We start from the raw sequence: 21,535 nt of genomic DNA, 5'->3' as shown, positions 1-21,535 counted from the left end.
TTAGTACTTACTACTAGAATGAGTAATAACCAGAATCGGATGTATTCTAGCCTGTAAATAAAAGTCCTCAAAAACCTTGTTTATGTAAATAAGTACTTCGGAATGGAAAGTTTTTGTATAGTAGTGATATTAAATCCTTTTAACTTCTTTCAAATAATATACCAAAAAAATCACAGAGTGATCTATCATCAAATTATATTTAATGATTTATAATTTAATTTTTTTTGAAAGCAAAGGATTAGAAAGCACTGACTTAGATAGGTCACCCAGTCAGGGTTTCAGTGTTCGGGAAACACACCCAACAGATCTGACCAGTATGTACAAATCCCTGATAACTTACATGTTACTCTTTCATTCAGGAGTACTTTAGTTAAATCTAGTACAACAAAAGGGGTTGAAAAAATAAGATTTTAATAAACCTTTGCCTCAGTTATCTTTTGACAAAATGCTTTTATTCAGATAGTCTTTTGTCCAAAAAAACTTTGAAGTTGCAGAGTTAGTGCATTAAATTCATGGCAAATTCTTGACATACAGCTTAATTGGCAGTGGCAGTTTTTATTATTCAAGCCCCACACCCAAGTCATTCTTTCTTCTTAACTCTTCTGTTTTCTAACTTAAGTAAATGTGTTAATTTGCACCTTAAAGAATGTTATACAAACCATTGAGACATAAATTATAAAACACACCTTATAAGGTACATTTGTAAAAGCCATAAGTCAAAAATAAAATCAGGTATAATAAATATAATTAATTTATCCACTTTAATGCATTATTAAAATAATATGATAATGCTGTCTCTCATTACTGAATTTATAATAAAGCATGTACCATGTTGCTAAAATTAAAAATTATGAAGTGAAGAGTATGGCAGAAGCATGATATTCCTTCAGAAAATGTATGCATACCGAAATCAAACACTGTTATTAGACTTTAGGAGTAATTAAGGCCTTGGCTGGTGTGGCTCAGGGGGTTGAGTGCCAGCCTGCGAACCAAAGGGTTGCCATTTCGATTCCCTGGATTGCAGGCCACGTGCCCAGTTAGGGGCATGTGACAGACAGTCAGTCATTGTTTCTCACACACATTAGTATTTCTCTCCCTCTCTTTCTCCCTGCCTTCCTCTCTCTAAAAATAAATAAAATCTTTCTTTTTAAAAAAAGAAACAAGAAGCATGTAAAAAATCAGCAATAAATTCATTAATTTGTATAAATCTCATGATTGCTTCAATATTTATTGTAAGAGAAAAGACAAACCAACAGGCATAGTAGCTTATTGTATATTTTTTGTTGTTAGCAGGAAGTAGAAGTCACAACATTTTATAGAGGTTTCAGGGGAATAAAAATGTATGCACTTTATATAAACTATTTCTTCAGTCACATTTTCCATAAACATTTGCAAATGGGACACTCAGTTCCTCAGAAACAGAATTTGAACCCACCCCCAAATGCCTGATGTTTTGTCTTTGGCCTTATTTATAGATTTGTTCTCTCTAGTCAGAGAGCAAATGTCATCATTACTTAAGCAGTTTGGTCGTCTGAGAGGTTTAGGTGGCTGGCCATTCTCTAGGCCAGAAATGAGACACCATCGGAAATGGCAGCTCTGTCCTTGTGCGTGCACATCAGCACGTCTCAGCGTCAAGACCATGCCCTATGCTGAGAGTTTTCAGTGACAGATTCAGACCTGCCGTCCTCGCAACAGAAAATGCAGCAGCTTTCCCTAGAAAGTGCATGAACTTTAGGTGGTGAATCGACCACAATTTCATCATAAAATCACACAGCCGAAACTGATCTTGGAGATCCGACTCCCGATTTTTGCCATAAAGCCAGTGAGTGACAGGTAGAGTTTAAAACCTATTTGTCCGTGATCTTTCATCCCAGTTCCTGTTTTACCATCAACCTTGTGACTTAGGTGTGTGTGGGGTAGAAGTTAGGTACCAGAACTTCTATTTCAGCAGTATGGCAGACGCGTTGTCTTGCTAACTTTCCTTTTAAAAGCCAATAATAATGCACAATAAATATTAGTTGTTATGTGCATCAGTAAATTGCAGGAGAATAAGGAATTCTTAGAGACCAAAAACTAGATGAAAGTAGCCATCCAAAAGGGAAAGACAAGTGAGTGAACATTAAAAGCCAGCTTTTGCTTTGAGGGCATTTCCAAAAGCAGGGTTACTCTAAGCTTAGGTTTTCGTTGGGCTCATGGGTACAGATGATAACAGGCAAAATCTTTGCCTGCACTAAAATAAGAGTCAAATATGAGATACACACACACACCCACAAAGGGCTATCCCCTCACAATGAACCAAAAAGAAACCTCGGTTGCTCCCTTTTCTCAACTCCCAAGAGGATGACAAAGGAAACTACCTTTCCCAAATCCTGTCACGGGGTGGAGGAAAAGAACTTGCCCTTGAGAATTAACAGCCACAAGCTGGCCTTGTCACAGATTTGTATCCTGAGTACATGTCACCAGGAGACAAAAAACCTTAAGCTGAGAATTTAGTGTACAGTGGTTCCAGGTTGGTTGTGCCTTCAAGCTCTTGACAGTAACAAACACAGAGTTTCTCAAGAAATCCACTTCCAGCCCTGGCTGGCGTAGCTCAGTGGTTTGAGCGCAGGCCTGCAAACCACACGATCGCGGTTCGATTCCCAGTCAGGGCACATGCCTGGGTTGCAGGCCAGTTCCCGGCAGGGGACTCAGAAGAGGCCACCATACATTGATACTTCTCTCCTTCCCTTCCCCTCTAAAGATAAATAAATAAAATTAAAAAAAAAAAAGAAATCCACTTCCAGATTTGGCCTTAAATAAAAGTTAAGGGCATGTGAAACAATTACCAATGCGATAAACCTTGAAACGTGGAGGGAAACCATGTTCCTTTCACAAATGCCAGTAGAAATAATGGCAAATCAGGTATGTGTAGGGAAATAAAGTCCATACTTTGTGATTTCAACTATATGACATGGTGGCAGTTTTGTTACTACTAGAATATCACAACCGTAGTTTGGAATAGTCTCCAGACACTTCCTACTGGAGGGAAATGGAGCTGAAGAAGCAGATCAAGTGATGGAGAAATCAGGGAACCACCGGGTGGGAGATAAGTGTGGACTCTGCCAGAGCCGCACCGGGCAGGGTGGCATCTCCACAGGAAGTGTCTGTGCTTCTGAGCCAGTCTTTGTCGTCCCCCCCACGTCCAATGAGAGCAGCCCCTCGAAGGGAGGCGGAGTCTGTTGAGGGCCCAGGGATTCCAGAATCTGAGCTTGGGGCACTGACCTTCACCTCAGCCCAGAAACTGGACATGGATGCATCTGCACTGATTGGCAAGTCAGAATGACTACCTGGGAGCCTAGTCTTTCGGTTTCTAATTCCCCTCTGATATCCTCCGTCTAAGTAGCTCTTGCAGTTGTTAAGCAAAGTAGCTGTTGTTTCCTGGAATGCCTGGCTAAATCACTGAAAAACTGTATCCCTGTTAAAATGTGTGTGTAGTTTCCACAGACATGTTCTTTGCTGAACTGGAATTGAACCAAATGAACCTCAGTTAAGATTTTCTGAAAGCCAAGAAGAAACTAAAACATGGTGCTGAAAAGTTAAATGCCAGGCTCTTCAATCTGCTTTTCTTACCTGAAGTGACTTCAAGGCATAGAAACTCTACAGTGATGTGCTCTTTCTTGATAAAGTTATTGTGTTCTCTGAAAAGAAGTTGCTACTGAGACTGGTGACCTGAAGGTTGTAGCAAAAATAAACAGTAACAATAAACAAATTAATTGAGTACACACATGCAGAAGTCAATAAAAGGGTGAATGCGTGGCGTGTGAACCGGGACTTCTTGAAGACTGACTGTAGGTCTGGGGCGGGAAATACACAAGATGAGCATAAGCTGTCTTGTCACACCAGAAAGTGGTGGGGCTCTCAAGACCCCAAGGGCCATATCAAGGAGATTCAGGAACCAACTGGAATGTCCCCAGCCATTATTCTTTGTGACACTCAGATTGTGCAGTCTGAGTGTCACAAGGAATAACTAATAGATTAAATCCCATCAAATATGTTAAAATCCAATAGTTAGTAATGATACTTCAAAATAAAACTCATTGGCTGTATTTGGATGATATCAGGGAACCAATTAATTGTTTTGGATGTCGGCAAATACAGGGAACGAATGAAGTATGTGACCTGCTTTTCCTTAGGGTTCCCCCCAAAATTGATGAGCATGAAGTTTCTGTTTAGATAGTAGAATTCTACCAAATGCATAAAGGAGGAATGATAGACTGTGCGTGACCCTAAAGAAATAATAGTATTTATCAGTGGCTATTAATATCGCAAAAAGGGCAACAACAGGGACCGTGTCCCTGGTGATGGAAATAAACACCGCTACCTAAAACTCGTCCTATCAGAACAGACATCTAAATCTGATCATGCCTCTATATCTAGTTGTTAATCTACAGAAATACCTATAGTATTTCCCATATGTTCAAGTCAGAGGAACATGTTAAATGACACCAAGTAGGTGTAATTACAAAAATCTTGACAGGGATTTGCAGGCCAAATAACCTGGCTTCTTAAGCAAATAAATTACAAATTTAAAAAGAGACAAAATACCTGGCTGGCGTAACTCAGTGGATTGAGCGCGGGCCTGTGAAGCAAAGGATCGCGGTTCGATTCCCAGTCAGGGCACATGCCTGGGTTGCAGGCCAGTTCCCAGCAGGGGACTCATGAGAGGCATTCACACACTGATACTTCTCTCCTTCTCTCCTTCCCTTCCCCTCTCTGTGAAAATAAATAAGTAAAATATTTTTTTAAAAAGGGGACAAAATAGAACACTAATAACATATATTGGGACAGTATTGATCTGACCCAGAAGTTCCAGGGACCTTGTGCTGCTTGGGAGAAGGGTAAACACATTAATGCACTTTAATTGCGAAGTTGAGTATGCACATAAAGTTCTTGCCAGCCATCCCTGACCAATGTGGCTCAGTTGGTTGGTGTCATCTCTCAAAATGAAAGGTCGCCAGGTTGATTCCTATTCAGGGCACAGTCCTGGGTTGCAGGCCTGGTCCCTGGTTGAGGTGCGTGCAAGGGGCAACCAACTGATGTTTCTCTCACACATCAGTGTTGCTCTCCCTCTTTCTCCCTCCTTTCCCTCTCTCTAATAAATAAATAAAATCTTTTTTTAATCCTTGCCAACCACTAAAAGATTAGAAGGATTGTACACGTTTTAAGCCAGGAAAAAGAGAGACAGAGAGAGGGGGACAGTCAAATAAGGAAAAGAAAAAGAAGCTGTAAAATAACATGATGTGTATAAATTCAGCGATGTCATTCCCAGCAAGTGTAAATGAACTCCATTTCATAAAGCTGAAGAGTGGCAGCCCGGAAAACCCAGTACGTGTTCACGTGAGACACACTTAAAATGGATCATGGGGAAGTTGGAAGTACTCCAACGCGAATGGAAAGGACAGGGTTAGAAAGCCGATCATCTCTTTTAAGAGAGCGTGACATTTATTTTGCTCTCTTTCAGGTTAAAGAAAAAGGAGTTCAGCTTAGAAGAAATATATACCAATAAGAATTATAAGTCTCCTCCTGCAAACAGGTAGGTTCACCTGAGTAGGAAATAGTAGCTGGGGAGGGTTTCTGAAGTGATTGATGTAAATCTCCAATTTTGTAACCTCAGAAAGGGTATGTTCAAGTTCTTCCAGTATTGGGTCTTGGCATTTATTAGAACTGATATTTTTCCCTGGCTGATGTAGCTCAGTGGATTGAGCACGGGCCTGTGAAGCAAAAGGTCGCAGGTTCGATTCCTGGTCAAGGCACATGCGTGGGGTGCAGGCTGGGTCCCCAGTGGGGAACACGTGAGAGGCGGCCACACATTGATGTTTCTCTCCCACTCTTTCTCCTTCCCTTCCCCTCTCTCTAAAAATAAATAAATAAATAATTAAAAAATAATAATTGATATTTTTAGTCCCCAGCACGTGAGTCGTGGTCAGTGCTGAATGGAAAAGGAATGTGCATTGGGTTAGGTCACTACAGAGAATGTGGTCTCCTTTTAGTTTGCACTGGAGTTTTTGTTAGATGGGCTGGCTGTCTCCAGGACCAATAACCATTATCTTCAGGTACAGGATTCCAAACTCAAATACCAAAAAGGTTTCACTTGGCTATTTGGGTCTGGATTCAGTTCAAGTCATTAAACAGTTAAATTTCCGTGGTGTCTAGGATGAAGCAGGAGAGTTCTAGAGTTTTATCCTTTGAGACAAACGTTTGCTCTCAGATTTTTGTACAAGACTATTGTAGCATTACTAAATAATATGAAAGGATTAGAAACAATTTGAAATATCCATTAACAGGATTCTTATTAAATTAGATTCATTCTTAACACAGAATACACTGTATAGCCATTTAAGAAAATGAATCAGATACCTGTGTGCCGAGTCGGAACAGTCTTAGTCATTGACGGGCCGGGGAGACGCAGTGCCCAGGACAGTGTGTGTGTTCGCGGCAAATGGAGTACAAAGGAGACCGAACCGGAGGGCACGGGCCCTGGGCCAGCCAGTGTGCCTTTCTCCCTTTCAAATTTTCATGGCCTGTGAACTAAAAATGATTTCCATGTTTTTAAAGGGTTGTTTAAAAACAAACAAAAAAGAATATGTAACAGAGCCCTGTGTGGCTCATTAATTTGAAAATGACTAGAGATGTGGCCTTGTGAGTGGGTGTGTGGGTGATCCTGCTTTGTATTGTGCCCTTAGGTGTTTAGAGACCATCTTTGAGGAACCTAAGGAACGAAACGGTACTCTAATTTCAATCAGCCAACAGAAGAGGAAGCGAGTTCTAGAATTTCAGGATTTTACAGTCCCACGAAAGAGGAGAGCTCGTGGTAAGGTCAAGGTGGCGGGCAGCTTCACCAGAGCCCAGAAGGCCGCACTGCAGAGTCGAGAGCTGGATGCCCTCTTGATACAGAAACTAATGGAACTGGAGACCTTCTTTGCCAAGGAAGAGGAACAGGAGCCATCATCTGGTTGTTGAGAAGCGATTTGGTTTGGGGGTCTCAGTGTTAGGTATCCTGGGCCTCCCTAGAAGAGGCTGCCTTGTTTTCCCTACACCCAAACCACTCAAAATGCAGTCCATGGATTTTTACCTGTTTCAAGGTGCAGCCTTTTTAGAAACTGGTGAAGGAGGGTCCTCTGCTTCTACTGCTGAGTATAGAACCTCAGGAATGCTCCTTTTCTCCTGGAAGTGGTCCCGAGTGACATCTGGCCGCCTCCCCCACACTCTGCCATCCACGGGAGGAGGACACAGTGCACCTTCAGTGACACCAGGACTCCAAGGACTCACCGCATTTGCACGTCCCTGTGAAAGTTCCACGTTGTTTACGGTGGTGCTAGACCAAGGTTCTTTAGAGACGTCGCCGAGGGAGGGGGACCTGGCGTCCTGTCCTGTCCTTCACGGTCCCACTGGCTCATTTCAGTAGTTGAGTAAAGATGAGCCTGTGGTGCTTTCTAATTGTTTGAGTCTGTCTGCCCAGAACCTGGGGTGTGTGTGTGAGTGTGTGTGTGTTTTGCTTTTTCCCATCATTTTTTCTTTTCCCTTCTGTGACTGTGGGTCACTCGTGCCACAGGAGCCTGTCTCGGCCCCATTCGAAGTAAGTTGCACTTTTTAATGTTGTGGTGTTATTTTCATTTGTTTTATTTCCTTTTTTTTTAAAATTGCTGCATGTTTGGAGCCTTTAAATGTGATTTTAAAGCATTTTTTTTTTAAGACATCGAGGAGGAAGACAATACATGTCTTCAGAATATAATATAGACATCTGACCCAGTTCATCGGTGCATGGTACGGGGCAGTGCGGAGACATTTTCCACTCACGTGTTTCATCCAGTCCCTTCCCCAGCTCCACCTTCTAGTGTAATTCACTAGAGGGAGCACTTTTTTAATCTGGGTTTTCACTCTTGCCCACTAAGCAAGTAGATGTATTAATTTTAATGACAGAAGAAAGAGCAGGTTTCTCTCCCAATCATTTAAAAAGTGTGAGGGTTGGGTATGGTCTTTTAATGGGTTTTTCGGAAGCGGTGTTGCTGTGTCCCAACGTTGGGTACAACGGCGCGGGTGGCAACAAAGGCCGACCCGTAGTGTTTGCAGCTGGCAGAGCACCCTGCTCTGAGTGGAAGGGGCCATGCAACATGGTTTAAACTCAGTGTTGCAGTGGCGGTGGGATCATGAAATTCCACGGCCAGCCCTCGTTGAGGAGCCCTCACTGTACTCTGGGCTTCCGGAGCGAACCTACTGGAAGGGCAGAAGGCTGCTGCGTGGGTTAGCAGGCCCAGAGGTTTCATTCCTTTTCCACTGATCCCTGTGTTCCCTCACCCTGCTTCCCCTCCCCTCTTTCCCTCATGTTTTATCCTTTCTCTCTCTCTCTCTTTCAAAACAAGAGTTCAGAGAATTAACATTCCTTGGCTGGTGAATGGGGTACCAGACCCAGCCTTAGGACGCTGCTCACCTCTTTCCATAGTTTAGGAACCCCTGCTGGGGAGCAGCTGCCAGCAGGGACTGTCAGAGCTCCCTAGACGCTTTCAAGTCAGTCAGTTAGAGGAGAGTGAGTGGCGTCCTCCTGGAATGTGTCTCCTGGGTTCCTTTCGTCTCCCCATTCGTCAGTGGGCGGGGAGATCGGGTGGGGGGGGTCTCTATGTGCCTTTCCTTTGCAGGTTGATAGTCTGTGCCGCACTGGAGCAGAAGAACGGACATGAGCAGGAAAAAACAAAGTGCCACATCTGTCTCCTAGGCCCCCTGCCTCAGACAGAGTATTTAGTAAGTTAAATACGTACCTGGTGATCCACCGAGGCTTCCAAGGCCATGGCCAAATAGCGTTAGGAGAGAGCCAGGTCTCCACACTGGCTCTGCATGATGTGAACCGGACTCTGCTGGTCTCCTTCCACTTTGCCTGGACTGTATAGACGCAACCTGCGTTTCACCTCAGTACCTCTCCCTTCCTGGGACAGGGTTTGTAGACACTAAATGCTTCTCTGTCTTTCTGCTTTAGGGGCTGGGATGACTAATAATACATGGTGCCCTTGTACAACGTTTTCAGGGAACTACTGCTGGACAAGCTTGCACATGCCCAGTGAGCCCACAGAGCCCCGTTTGCCAGCGTAGCTGTCAGCCACGTGGCTGTCACGTCCCCCGTAGACTGAAGTTGAGGTGGGCACAACTGTGATGTCCCCAACATTACCAGGCATGATTTCAAGTTTGCCTGTTACAGGCCTGGCATTTTAAAGGCTAGGAGCAGTGATTTGGAATACTGCCATCTGGGAAGGCAGAACTGGAGGAAATGGGGATGGGGGCTCCTTCCTTGTCCTGGGAATGTGGGGCCGAAGCTGCTCTGAGGCCAGTCCTCTGTATCCTTGAAGTTCTTGGCATGCCCTCTGGCCAGGGCCCTTTCCCTGCTTCAAAGCTAAGAGTGGGACCCCGTTGCAAACTTGAAATTGTTTACCCGAAGATGATGGGTTCTAGCCACGCTTAGCCACACCTGTCTTAACATCTATTTTCGCCATTGGCCTAACCAGCTCCAGCGCTGTCCGTGGGCCTTGGAGCCTGACAGGAGGCGTTAGTCCGCTGCTGGCACACCACCTGCCCCGAGCTGCAGGGGTCTGGTTCTGGGCTGGGAGCTGGTACAGTGTCTGAGTGTGGGGGTTCCCACCGAAGTGGTGGGGAGATAGAGTCAGCTTAACTATAGCTTACTCGGCTCTGGTTTAGCGTTACCGATACGGGAAAGAGGAGAAATCTCAGGTTCAATCGCAGTCTGCCCATCAGTTTTTCACTGAAACTTGGAACTATGGGTTTTCTCATCTTTTAATTTATATTTGCCTCCGCCACCCACCTTCCCCTCCTCTTTTCTTTTGGTCCCCTTTCCAGCTCCATGTCTTCATCCCTCATCACCTTTTACACCAGATTATGTCCACTTTTTCTTTCTGACCTTACTCTGAGAGCTACAGCTGAGGGAAGTACAGGGAAAAGACATGTAGCGTTTGCCTTATTGGAGCCTGAAAAGCTCAGAAACTCATGCTGTGAATCCCAAAACTCTTCGCTCCTCCAAGAGCTGTGAAAATCATGACACTTTGTCACAATTTTGCCCGAGTCTTTTGAGTGGGTGCCAGAGCCAATCTGAGGTGAATTCCAGACGCCGTCGTCCAGGTATAGCCCCCGCCCAACCCTCAGGGCCCGTCCCCCGCCCGCCCAGCCAAGAGCAGCACAGAGTGCAGGACGGTGCGGCAGACCCAGGCTGTGGTGCAGCCTCGTGGAGGGCAGAGCCAGCGTTTGTCTCCAGGCTGGGGTTCCGCCTCGGAAGCAATGCCGTGTGCATCAACACCCGCAGAAGACCTACTTGTAGGCAGTAACCCTTTCCTCCCATTACCTGGGGGCGGGAGGATGTGTGCAGCTGGTGCTTTTTAAATTCCCTTGTTTTGCTTCAGTGAACTTTCCCCTTGGTATCATGGAAAGGAGCTCTGAAACACCACGTTGTGGGTGGCTGTCTCCAAAGTCCAAATAATTGGCCAGATACGTGGAGTGACCTTTCCTGAACTCATGCAAGGGAATGGCTCCTTGACCACAACCGACTTTCTTAGGAGAGAAAGCTGGGGAGGGGGGAGGCTCAGCTGTACTAGAATCAAAATGTAATAGCTAACCACAAATTGAGAAAGAAGCAAAGGCTACTTTGATGGTAAAATGATGGTCCCCATGTAGTCCACCATCTAGCACAGCATACTCTCAGATTTGATGCTTCATTGTATGTCTTTACGAGTCCCTCTCTGGTGCTGAATTGGATTTGAATTCTTGGTGAGAGGCCTCAGCATCTCCTTGGGCTGGTCTGGGCCAGTAAATAGCTGCCTGAAGTGTTTATATATTATCATGGTCATAGTACAGTGACATTTTGTACATTTTTTTGTAACATTGGCATACATGATACCCCCGCAGTTCCTTTTCTGTTTGGTAGTTTGTGCCTCTAAAATCCCCACTGTTATGTGTATTAATTTATGAAAATAAAAATTTTTTGAAACCTTTCAAATAACTCTCAAGGCTGTTACTTTATTCTTGTGGCTTGGCATTATACAATTTTAACCTGTAATGTCATGATGTTGGGACTAGAATTTGATTACTGTTGTCCAAGAGTCCCCCAGGAGCTCTTGGGGGACTCTAGAATCATGCCTTCCCTTTGGCTGCCTCATGCAAACTGCACATACCTCTTTCAGGTACGTAAGCTTCTGCTGTTCATGAGTTGCTCCTCTGCTCCTGTAGTATTAAGATAGCTTTTCCTGGGACAATGAAGGTGGCCGTGATCCTATGGTGAACTTGGACCCTCGGCCTATACAGGTCATGTACCACATTTAGGTCTGCAACACAGCTTTGGGAGAACATCAACAGCATTCTCTGAGAAGCCAGGAGCTGGAGACTCGATGAAACAAAATTTGTCGACACAGAAGTAGCTGAAAGCTTCTAGTCCAGGGGTGTCAAAGCCAGTGGGGAAGTAGGGGCCTGTAGCCAAGGGTTTCACTTGCCAACAGTCCCTCCAGTCTCGGGGAGGAGCGCTGTGCTTCCTTCTCTTAGTATCAACTGTGAACTGGCTGGGCAGTACAGGAGCTGGAACAGAAGAGGCTCCATGCGCCTCACCTGCACAGCAAGCCTGGCATTTAGGAGGCTCGTTTTAGAAATGGTCTCTGGAAAGCAAAAGTAGAAAACTTGGTTTGTTACCCACTCCCCGCAAAAAAACTTTGGCTGCATGACCAGAGAGAAATGAGAAGTTTGCATGGAGCAGACTTCTTCAGCCAAGCTTAATTCAGTAGTTTTTGTCTTTGTTTTGGTTTCCCTGAATTTTTTTTTTTCATTAATACAGAATTTACCCACTGGAGAATGCACGGAACTTACATGTATTATTTGATGAGTTCCGGTAAATCTATACACCCACATAACCACTACCTAGGTATTTCCATCGCCCCAGAAAGTTCCTTCACCTTTTCAGTGGTAGTGCTGGAACAGTTGGATAAGTTTATGGAAAAATAAACATAACTTGATGCACATAAATTGAGGTGAGCCATACATCAAAATATAAAAGATAAAGCTACACTGCTTATAGGAAAAAAACTATGATTATAGACTTGAATAGGCAGAGATTTCTTGGGATTAAAAAAAACTAAACTGAAACATTAAAATTAAAAGCTGCTGTTTACCAAGACTCCATTAAGGACATAAAGAAGCCACAGACTGGAAGAAATACTTGTAGTACCTATATCTGACAGGATTTATGTTCAGAATATATAAATAAATGACAGCTCAATAAAAATTCAAATAACTGAGTTTTTTAAAGTAGGGAAAAAGAGGCCTGGCTGGTGTGATTCAGTGGATTGAGTGCCAGCCTGTCAACCAGTTCACAGGGTCACCAGTTGGATTCCTGGTTGGGGTACATGCCTGGGTTGTGGGCTGGGTCCCCAGTGTGGGGCACACAAGAGACAACCACACATTAATGTTTCTCTCGCTCTCTCCCCCTCTCTCTAAAAATAAAATATTTTTAAAAAAGACTTGGGTGAGACATTTCACAAATACAAATGATTGATAAGCACATAAAGTGCTCAACATCACTAACCTGGATAATATTTAAACCATGAGATCACATCACATCCTTTAGAATAGCTAAAATTGACACTGGTGAGAATATTAAGCAATCAGAATTCATACACTGCAGGTAGGAATGTGATAACTTTTGGAAAACCATTTGGCAAGTTCTTATCAAATTAAACATCTAAAAACCAGAATTCCAGTCCCAAGAGAAATGAAAACTTCTGGCCACAAAAAAAATACTTGTACAAGTAAGTTTATAGTAGCTTTATTTATAATAACCCCAAACAACTAAAATGCCCATCAATAGAAGGACAAAGATGTGTTTATATAATGGAATGTTACTCAGCAGTAAACACAACTAAAGATGAATATATGCAATATGTTTGAATCTCAAAAACATTATTCTAAGCAAAAGAGGCCAAACAGCCCTGACTGGTGTGGCTCAATTGGCTGGGCATCTATCTTGTCATCCAATAAAGCAAAAGGTCACTGGTTTGATTCCTGGGTTGCAGGTTTGGTCCCAGTTGGGGCATGAACAAGAGGCAATGAACCAATCAATGTTTCTCTTCTTCTCTTTCACCTTCCATTCTGCTCTCTCTAAAAATAAATATCTTTTTTAAGAGGCCAAACAAGAGTACACATTGCATGATTCCATGTTCATATGAAGTTTAAGAACAGGCTACACTAATGCAGTGCTAAAAGTCAGAGCAGTAATTGCCCATGGATAGCAGAGACTGTATGGAAGAAAGTGAGGGAATATTTTGGGATAATAGTAAAGTTCTATATCTTGACTGGGTTAACTTCTTTGTGGCTGTACACATTTATCAAACCTCACTGAATTATACTTAAGAATTATGCATTTCTGCCCTGGCTGGTATGGCTCAGTGGATTGAGTGTTGGCCTGAGAACCAAAGGCTCACCAGTTCAATTCCAAGTTCAGGGCACATGCCTGGATTGCCAGCCAGTCCCTAGTAGGGGCCACACGGGAGGCAATCAGACATTGATGTTTCTCTTCCTCCCTTTCTCCTTCCCTTCTCCTCTAACAATAAATAAAATCTTTTTTAAAAGAATTAATGCATTTCTGTGTATGTACAAACATACATGTTTTAATCTCTAGGGTAACCACCAAAAGATTAATACAGAAATTATAATTAATCAGTTAACAGATAGGAAAGAATGAAATGATTAAGAAAGAAACTTGCCCTGGCTGGTGTAGCTCGGTGGATTGAGCACAGGCCTTCAAACCAAAGGATTGGGGTTCAATTCCCAGTCCAGGCACATGCCTGGGTTGCAGGCCGGTTCCCAGCAGGGGGCGCACAAGAGGCAACAATGCATTCATATTTCTCTCCCTCTCTCCTTCCCCTCCCCTCTAAAGATAAATAAATAAAATCTTTAAAAAAATATATTAAAAAACTTGATACATCTAAAAGTAGCCAGAAAAAGAGAGAAAGGAATATAAATATAAGAGATTTAAATCCAAATCTATGGGTAACTTAATTACAGGCCAACAGCTTCAATTAAAAAATGAATATGGCCAGACTGAAAACAACACAATAATATGCTGTTTACAAAAGACATGCTGTTAATATAAGGACACATAGAACCTGAAGACATAATAATGGAAAAAGATATTCAAACACTAAACAACATACATAGCATAGATGAACTAATATCAGAAATGACTAGACATTAAGGCAAACAGCATTATTAGAGACAAACAGGGACATTCATCGTGGTAAAAAAAAAAAAAAGACAAACCCAGCAGGAAGACCTAACAACCTAGAATTTGCATCAATGTTAAAATGTCAAATAAAAATTGTCAGAACTAAAAGGAGAAATACACAAGTATGAATTATACTTGGAGGTATGAACATCTTTCTCTCCACTGGCAACGCTGCGCCCGGGGTCCAGGCTTAGCAAGCGGGGAGCGAGCACCTTGTACCCAATCTGGCTTCAGAATTGCCTGAAGCCCAGGGCTGGTGGTACCGGCTAGCCGCTAGGGGGAGGAGATCAGTCGACCCCGCCCTAACGCCCCCATGTTTTTTATTGGCTCCGAGAGCTCGTGGCTCGTGACGCCACAGGCGTGCGCCTCTCGTGAGAAAGGGGGCGTGGCTCACTGAGAAGGAGGCGACAAGATGGAGGCTTCCGTGGGACTTCGGTACCTGAGGTTGCTAAGCGAGGTCACGCCGTTGCGGAGCAGGTACAGTGCTTGGGGAGTCCGTATCAAGGAGGAGGGCGGCCTGGGCCAAACTGGGGTCGGGAAAGAGGAGTCGTTTCTTTATCGCCTGCTCGCCGTGGAGACGGAGCCACCCACCACCTTGAGCCCTTGGAGCAGGTGTGACTATCGCCGCATAGGGAGGTCCGAATGTAGTTAAGAGTCTGGTGTAAGCGCACTCGCTTTGCTCTTTCCCGCTAGGTAATAGTGCACAAGGTACAAAAAAGAAAGGAAAGAAAAGAAAGCTGGAATAGCCTCATGTCCCGACTAGTAGAGGCAGGACTAGAATGCTCTCTGAGGGATTCGTGTTCTTGGAAGGGACGGTGTGATATGGGAACAGCACGGAACTGGGACTCGGGTGGCTTTCACGTCGGGTTCTTGTTCTTTGAAGTAAGGGTTCTGTGATCTCAAAGTCCTGTGTTCTGGAATTGGGGTCTTGGTTACCCAGGTGACTCCCAACTCTTAAGGTTTTTAGAGCTGAAAGAGACCCGAGGGCTCATCTAAATCCAGCTCTTTTTGGTGTTGGCGAAATTGAAGCCCTACGAGAGGGAAGGACTTGCTCAGTTTCATCCAGCCGCTTAATAGCAGAGGCAGGACCCCGACCCGGTTACCTTTTTCTTTCTTGCAAGGACTTTTTCGTCGGGCTGCCCACTGTGTGAGCGTTTATTATCATCATCCCAAATGGCTTGGGAGCAGTTGAAACTCTCGGAAAATGGATTAAAATGTTGGTAGCTGTGACTCAGAGTCAGGTGCTTGGTGTCATGTCGGTGAAGGAAGGTTTGAGACGCAGGATATTTTTATGTTTCCAGCAGGGTTCGTTTTATTGGCGTTGACCAAAGCTTGCACTGTGTCCTGAAGTGATCCATCATCATAATTTGGGGAAGTTAAAGGACACTGAATTTGGACTGAGAGGGGACAAGTACTGTCATTGGCCTTGACGTGAAAGCCTAACTCTCCCGTTATTAACTATTCAAAGACAGTAGAGGTCTCTTCAGGAGGGGGCTCTGCAGTGCCCAGGTAACTGGTGGGGTTTGAACAAGTGAGTCCTGTGGTGTCACTATTATTACCAGGTGTGCTGCTTGAGTCAGCTGTGAATTCTTCTAAACTGTGTCATGAGTTGGAAAGACTAAAAAATGACACTCCTAAAATATTTTTGTAAATGATGAGGAAGAGGTTGTACTCACTCACTGTCATTAAAAAGCAGGGAAGTCACAGTCCAGTACCAAATAGGTAGATAAGATTAGATTTAGGTGCAGTGATCGGGAGGAATAAAGGATTGGGTACAATGAGATGTCTTAATTTTCAAAGGTATTACATATCAAGACAAAGAAACTACGTTGATGCAAAAAACCAATATCTGTTTCTTGAGTTTTAGGTAAAACAGCATCTGTGAGGCATATAGATAAAAAGCCTTATATTGCAGAGACGTTTTTCAGTAACTGGTGATGCATGACAGGTGATAGAACAAAGAGAAAGCAGTTTCCTGGGTGATCATTTAGGGCCATGTTTCCCAAACATGTTTGACAAAAGAATGGGGTGGATATTTATATTAGAAATAGGGATTCCCAGATCTGTCCTCACCCTGCTGCCAAATTCAGATTCAGTAGGTGTGGGTTGGGGCTGCAAGTGCCCCAGATGACTCTTAGGTTCAGGCAAGTGTGGGCATAGTACTTGGGGAGTGGTTGCTTGTGTAAGTCTTGTGTAAGTCTTGCGTTCGGTAATATCTATGGCATTCCTACCACTGCAAATCATGGTGCCAGAGACTATGGAGAGAGCAGCGGGAAAGAGAGGAATTAAAAGATATATTTGAAATAGGTCTTTTTTAAAAAGAACTTTTCAGTTTAGTAGGGGAGAGAGAGGAATAAATAACTCACTATACAAAGTAATATAAGAAAGAATGTGAAATAAGGCTGTCAGGAGGCCTACCAGTTCATTTTTAGGACAGCTGTCCTAAAGCCGTCACAGCTTTAGAAAGCAGGAGAGGTGTAACAACTGTAGTTAAAATGTTACCATCAGAGGTGATACTAAGAATATTTTTATAAGTATGACAATATGGGCACAGACCAGTCAGCATGGACACTAGTCATACATAGACAGTTGACCTGGCTGTCTCAGTGTGTGCCCAGTGAGTATCAACTCTATTACTTTTAACATCTATAGTCATATGTAACTTTTAATACGACTTTTAGTATACCTAGTTGCCGCGGTCCAGCCACAGCAGGGTCCAGGGGTCCCTCGAGGTGAGGATAGGCGTCGGCGCTGGGTAACAGGCAACTACACAGTTCAAAGGCACTGTTCCGTTTATTGCAAGTACAAGCAGGTTCTTTTATTTTCATTTCTAATAGTGATTTATCATTTAAAGGTGCAAGCATGATCAGTTAAGCAGAAAAAATTAATACAAAGCTAATCAGGAAAAGTACAAAAGTTCCCATAATTTTTAATTATGTTGAACAAAATTGTTTTGACCAGGAGAACCATTAATCGGACAACTTAAAATAGCTCTATGTACAAAGTTCAAATGACCTATCATTTATCAAAGTTCTTAGAGTTAGTTATGGGGCAAAACGATACACTAGACTGAGCAGAGGTTAGGAACTCATTATAAGTCTTTGTGATGTCTATTTTAGCTATCTGTCTTTCTGTCTAAAATATCTCTCTGTGTTCTAAGAACTCTATCTTCTTAGTAATTATTTTTTATATACTTAATAGCTAACTAGTTTCTCTATTTTTCTGCCTGTCTAATTATAATAGATATATAGCCCTATTCAAGGTAAAGGAGGGGCTGTTATTCTAACAACTTTAGACATTCAGGGGCTATTTTATCAGAGGGGATTTGCCTCGGGACTTACTTAAGGGGGCTGCTTTGGATATTCCAGGCCCCCTACTAGCTAATATTATTTTATCCTACAATTGCTTAATCAGGTCAGGGAAGGAGGTGTTATTTTGGGGAAAGGCTAAGGTGATATTGCTCTCAGTCCGACTTAGTTGCTGTTCAGCTCTGAGAATGGTCAGCATTTCTAGGAGATGCCAAATGATCAGAAAGGTAAAGGTTAGAACAACAAGAGACAGCAAGACTAAGATCAGCACCACATATCCATTCATGCCGCGTCTGCCAGGCCGGAACACGCCTCTTTGAAGTCGTCCTCCCCTGCTTGGACTTTATCAGACAGCATGGTTGGCGGAGCTGGACGTGGCACCTAGTAATATATAACCAGGTGCCAGGCCCCTGGGCTGAAGGTTTTACATGATTGTCTCATTTTTAATGAGGTATAGGTCCTGTTTGGTTTTTTTTTACAGGTGGAGAAACTGAGGCTTGGAATTAATTAAGAAAGTTCCTCGGGTCACACAGCTAGTCAGTGGCAGAACTGAGAGTTGAGCCACACAGACTTCAGTGCTTACTCGTGGGCTTTAATCACCTACATGCAGGATACCCGGCGTGAGTCCCTCAGGTGGAAGGGATATCTGGTTGATTTTATCCATTCATCGCCCTGGGGCTTGATCTCATGGTTGAGATTGTAGTCCACTGAGAAGACAGACGGTGAACAAATAAGTGAATATATATAGAATATGTTTCTTTCAGGTAGTGAGAGGTGCTAGGAAGAAAAAATAAGGAAGGTGATTAAGGGAGTAGAGAGTGTGAGAGGGGCAACTCTTGGGCACAAGGTGGTCAGGCAAAAACAAACTGAGGAGGAAACGTTTGAGTGCAGAACTGAATGATGAGGGAGTGAGCAGCATAGAGGGGAGGGGCATGCCCAGCAGAGCAAACTGCGAATGCACAGGAGCAGAAGGGGGCACAGGTGTGGAGGAGCGAGAAGGCAGGAGATCTGAGAGTTCACAAGGACTAATTACATAGGGTCTTGTCTTTCTTTCTTGAAAAGATCACTCTGGTTTGTGGTGAACAGGATTTGAAAGGGCCAAGACTAGAACAGGGGGAACAGGCTGTTGCAGTCAAGGGTAAGAGAGCAGGTGGCTTGGGCTAGGGTTAAAGTACAGGCACACCTCGTTTTATTGTGCCTCACAGTTGTTGTGTTTTTTGTTTCTAACGAACTGAAGGTAAGGCCCTGTACCAGCAAAAAGATTACAAGTTGCATTATCGCAGTACTTGCTTTATTGCAGTGGTCTGAAACCAAACCCGAGACACCCGAGGTGTGCCTCTCATGGTCGCGATGAGAAGTAGGCCGATAGGATATGTTTTGACAGTACAGTCTTCATTTCCTACCAGTGGATTTAATGTGGATAGTGAGAAAGAATGACTTAAGGATGAGTCCTAGGGTTTTGACCTGTGTAGCTGGGTGAATGCAGGTGCCTGGTTTTTTTTTTTCTTTTTTGAGATAGTGTGCTAATTATAGTAATGCAGCTATGATAATAGGTAAGTCCCAGTGGGTGCTCTTGATAGGCGGGGCAGCAATGATTTGAAACCCAGTTTCTTGCCATCTTTAACACGTGACTTCCCAAGGTCTGCAAGTTTGCATCAAGCAGACTGAAAGGGGAAAGCCTAGAGCTGGATGCCAGGGAAGCCTGAATGGTCCTCACATCGGCTAGAACTCAGTTTTATGGTCACACCCTACTGCAAGAGGGGCTGGGAAATGTAGTCTCTTGGTGGGTGCCCAGGAAGAAGAAGAAGAGGGTTTGGTAGACATCTGTCCAGTGTCTGCCACAGATGAGTAGCTCTGGCGGAGGAACAGTTTGATGAAGAGCCAGAGAGGATCAGGAATTCATCTGAACTCAGTTGGATCCTAGTAGCTTTGTTGGGTAGCCAGTTGGAAATACGGATCTGGTGGTCTCTGAAGGAGCAGTGAGGGAATCATCAGTACTTAGTTATTTAAAGATGGAATTGGCTGAGCATCTCTAGGAGGAGAGCACAGGCAGAGAAGAGGTCTGAATCCTGGCCTGGCACCAGTTTGAAGTTAGGGAGAGACCAGGGAGGTAGGAGGAGAAACGGGATCCCAGAAGCCAAGTGAGGAATGTGTTTCAAGAAGGGGAGAGGGTGAGGGGGTCAAAAGATACATCCGCTTATGAAATAATAAGTCATGGGGTGCAGTGTACAGCATGGTGGCCACAGGTAACAGTACTGCATTGCATGCTTGAAAGTTGGGAAGAGAGTAAATCTTAAATGTTCTCATCAGAACAAAAAAATTGCAACCGTGTATGTGACGGATGTTAACTAGACACTGTGGTGATCATTTTGCAATATATACAAATATCAAATTATGTCGTGCACCTGAAGCTGATATGATACTATATTTTAATTAAACCTGGGTTTAAAAAAAGGGAAAGAGATCGACTGTGTCAGGTGCTGTTGAGGGGTAAGTGACATGAGCCCCAAGAGACGTGCGTTGGTGTTGGCAGCATGGAAGGCGGTGATTTGACAAGAGGTGACAGATAGGAACAAAAGCCTGAGTGGGATTAGGAGGGAGTGGGAGGTGAGGACGAGGTGGCAGTGAGCATAGCGCTTTTTTAAGAGCTTGTCATGAAATAGAGCAAAAGGTGGGTGGGAACTGAGAGGACAGACACATGGTGGAGAGTGTTTCTGTGAGACTGGAGGAAGTGCAGCGTGCGTACGAGGGTGGGAGGGATCCGTCGCTGAAAGACAGACTGCAGTGCTGGGGCTACAGCAGGGTGGGGCAGCCGGGTCTGTGTTCTCAGGCCCGGCCCTGAGGGGGCAGACCCACACTCAGAGCAGATCACTTGAGGTGGTGCATCCGGTTATGGTGGGTAGCAGATTCTCTCCCATCTGTGCCCCCCAGGTCCCCCAAGAAGCCCTGCTCAACAGTCTGCAAACTCGCTTTTGTTAGTTGGGGGTTCGGCAGTAATCTAGGCAGGCAGCGTGTAGCAGTGTACAGCACTGTGCCCAGTCGGCTCTTCCCTGGTTCTTGCTCTGTGCGGAGAGCAGGGCTGTAGGCTTTTAGCTTTTGTGGTGGGAGGGCGCAGTCTGAGAGCTGAGCGTTGTTGGGGCTGAAAGCTCGTTGGTATTGAAGCCGACTCTGTGTTCACAGCTGTGCATCTCTCCGGCCTCAGGGGTGGTGGTTATGGCCCTGCTTCTTCTCCATACAGACCTGTTTGCCTGTAGGAGGATCAGATCATCACATCAGCCATATTTTCACTGTGCTGTAAAGGTGTTTTTAAGTCCAGGGAATTCGATGTGAGAAAATGAAGGTGCCTAAATCTGATGATACTTGTAGGATATCTATATAAGATATAAACACCCATGAAAGTAAGTATTACTGCATGAAAATCCTAGATGCAGTTTCGTTTTCCACAAAAATAGGAGTTTGGACATTAATAATAAATTATTATTTCTATCGTAAAGGGCTCCAAGGAAAAAAGAAACCCTTACTGACAAGGCTATGGTTTTTTATTTTAGATTTCAGGTCGGCATTTGGGGAAATGTTGCACTGGAGCACTGTCTGAATTGAAAGCGGGATGTTTGGTTTTTAATTAAGGAGAGATCCCATTGTTAACTAAAAATTCGTTAATGTTTTACTTGCTGGTGTGGTCACTTCTTGCCGCTGGGGATGTGTCCAGTTTCCTCAGGTGAAGATGAAACAAAGTAAATCAGAAGTATTTTCTCAGAGCTTCAAGTTATGAAAATAATTGGACATTTTTTTCTCAGAACAATTGAAACCTGTTCATTCTGTCAAAGTAGCTTCTGTGGCAAAGTAGCCACAAAAGATAATCCGGAAATTCTAAACCAGTGGAGCGTTCCAGACTTGAAGTAGATTAGGATAGGTCAGTGTGGATGGT

At 43.9% G+C, this 21,535-nt stretch overlaps 2 protein-coding genes across 5 annotated transcripts in view; both read left to right on the top strand.

Moving 5' to 3' along the window:
* The window catches only part of PRR14L (proline rich 14 like), a 54,581-nt gene extending 43,552 nt beyond the window's left edge, over positions 1–11,029 (top strand). For all 4 annotated transcript variants that reach the window (XM_037052580.1, XM_037052578.1, XM_037052579.1 and 1 more), the window contains exons 8-9: positions 5,501–5,572; positions 6,723–11,029. In XM_037052580.1, the coding sequence (XP_036908475.1) occupies positions 5,501–5,572; positions 6,723–6,999 (349 nt within the window). In that variant the 3' untranslated portion in view covers positions 7,000–11,029. The remainder of the gene's footprint in view (positions 1–5,500; positions 5,573–6,722) is intronic.
* A 3,657-nt stretch (positions 11,030–14,686) lies between these two features.
* PISD (phosphatidylserine decarboxylase) overlaps positions 14,687–21,535 on the top strand; it is a 33,459-nt gene continuing 26,610 nt past the window's right edge. Inside the window, exon 1 of the mRNA XM_037052572.1 lies at positions 14,687–14,776. Coding sequence (XP_036908467.1) covers positions 14,712–14,776 — 65 coding nt within the window. The 5' untranslated portion in view covers positions 14,687–14,711. The remainder of the gene's footprint in view (positions 14,777–21,535) is intronic.

Source organism: Sturnira hondurensis, unplaced genomic scaffold, assembly GCF_014824575.4.
Source record: "Sturnira hondurensis isolate 20B ecotype Veracruz unplaced genomic scaffold, ASM1482457v3 Scaffold0007406, whole genome shotgun sequence".
NCBI classification, from domain to species: domain Eukaryota; kingdom Metazoa; phylum Chordata; class Mammalia; order Chiroptera; family Phyllostomidae; genus Sturnira; species Sturnira hondurensis.
This window is presented reverse-complemented; position numbering and strand designations above follow the sequence as displayed.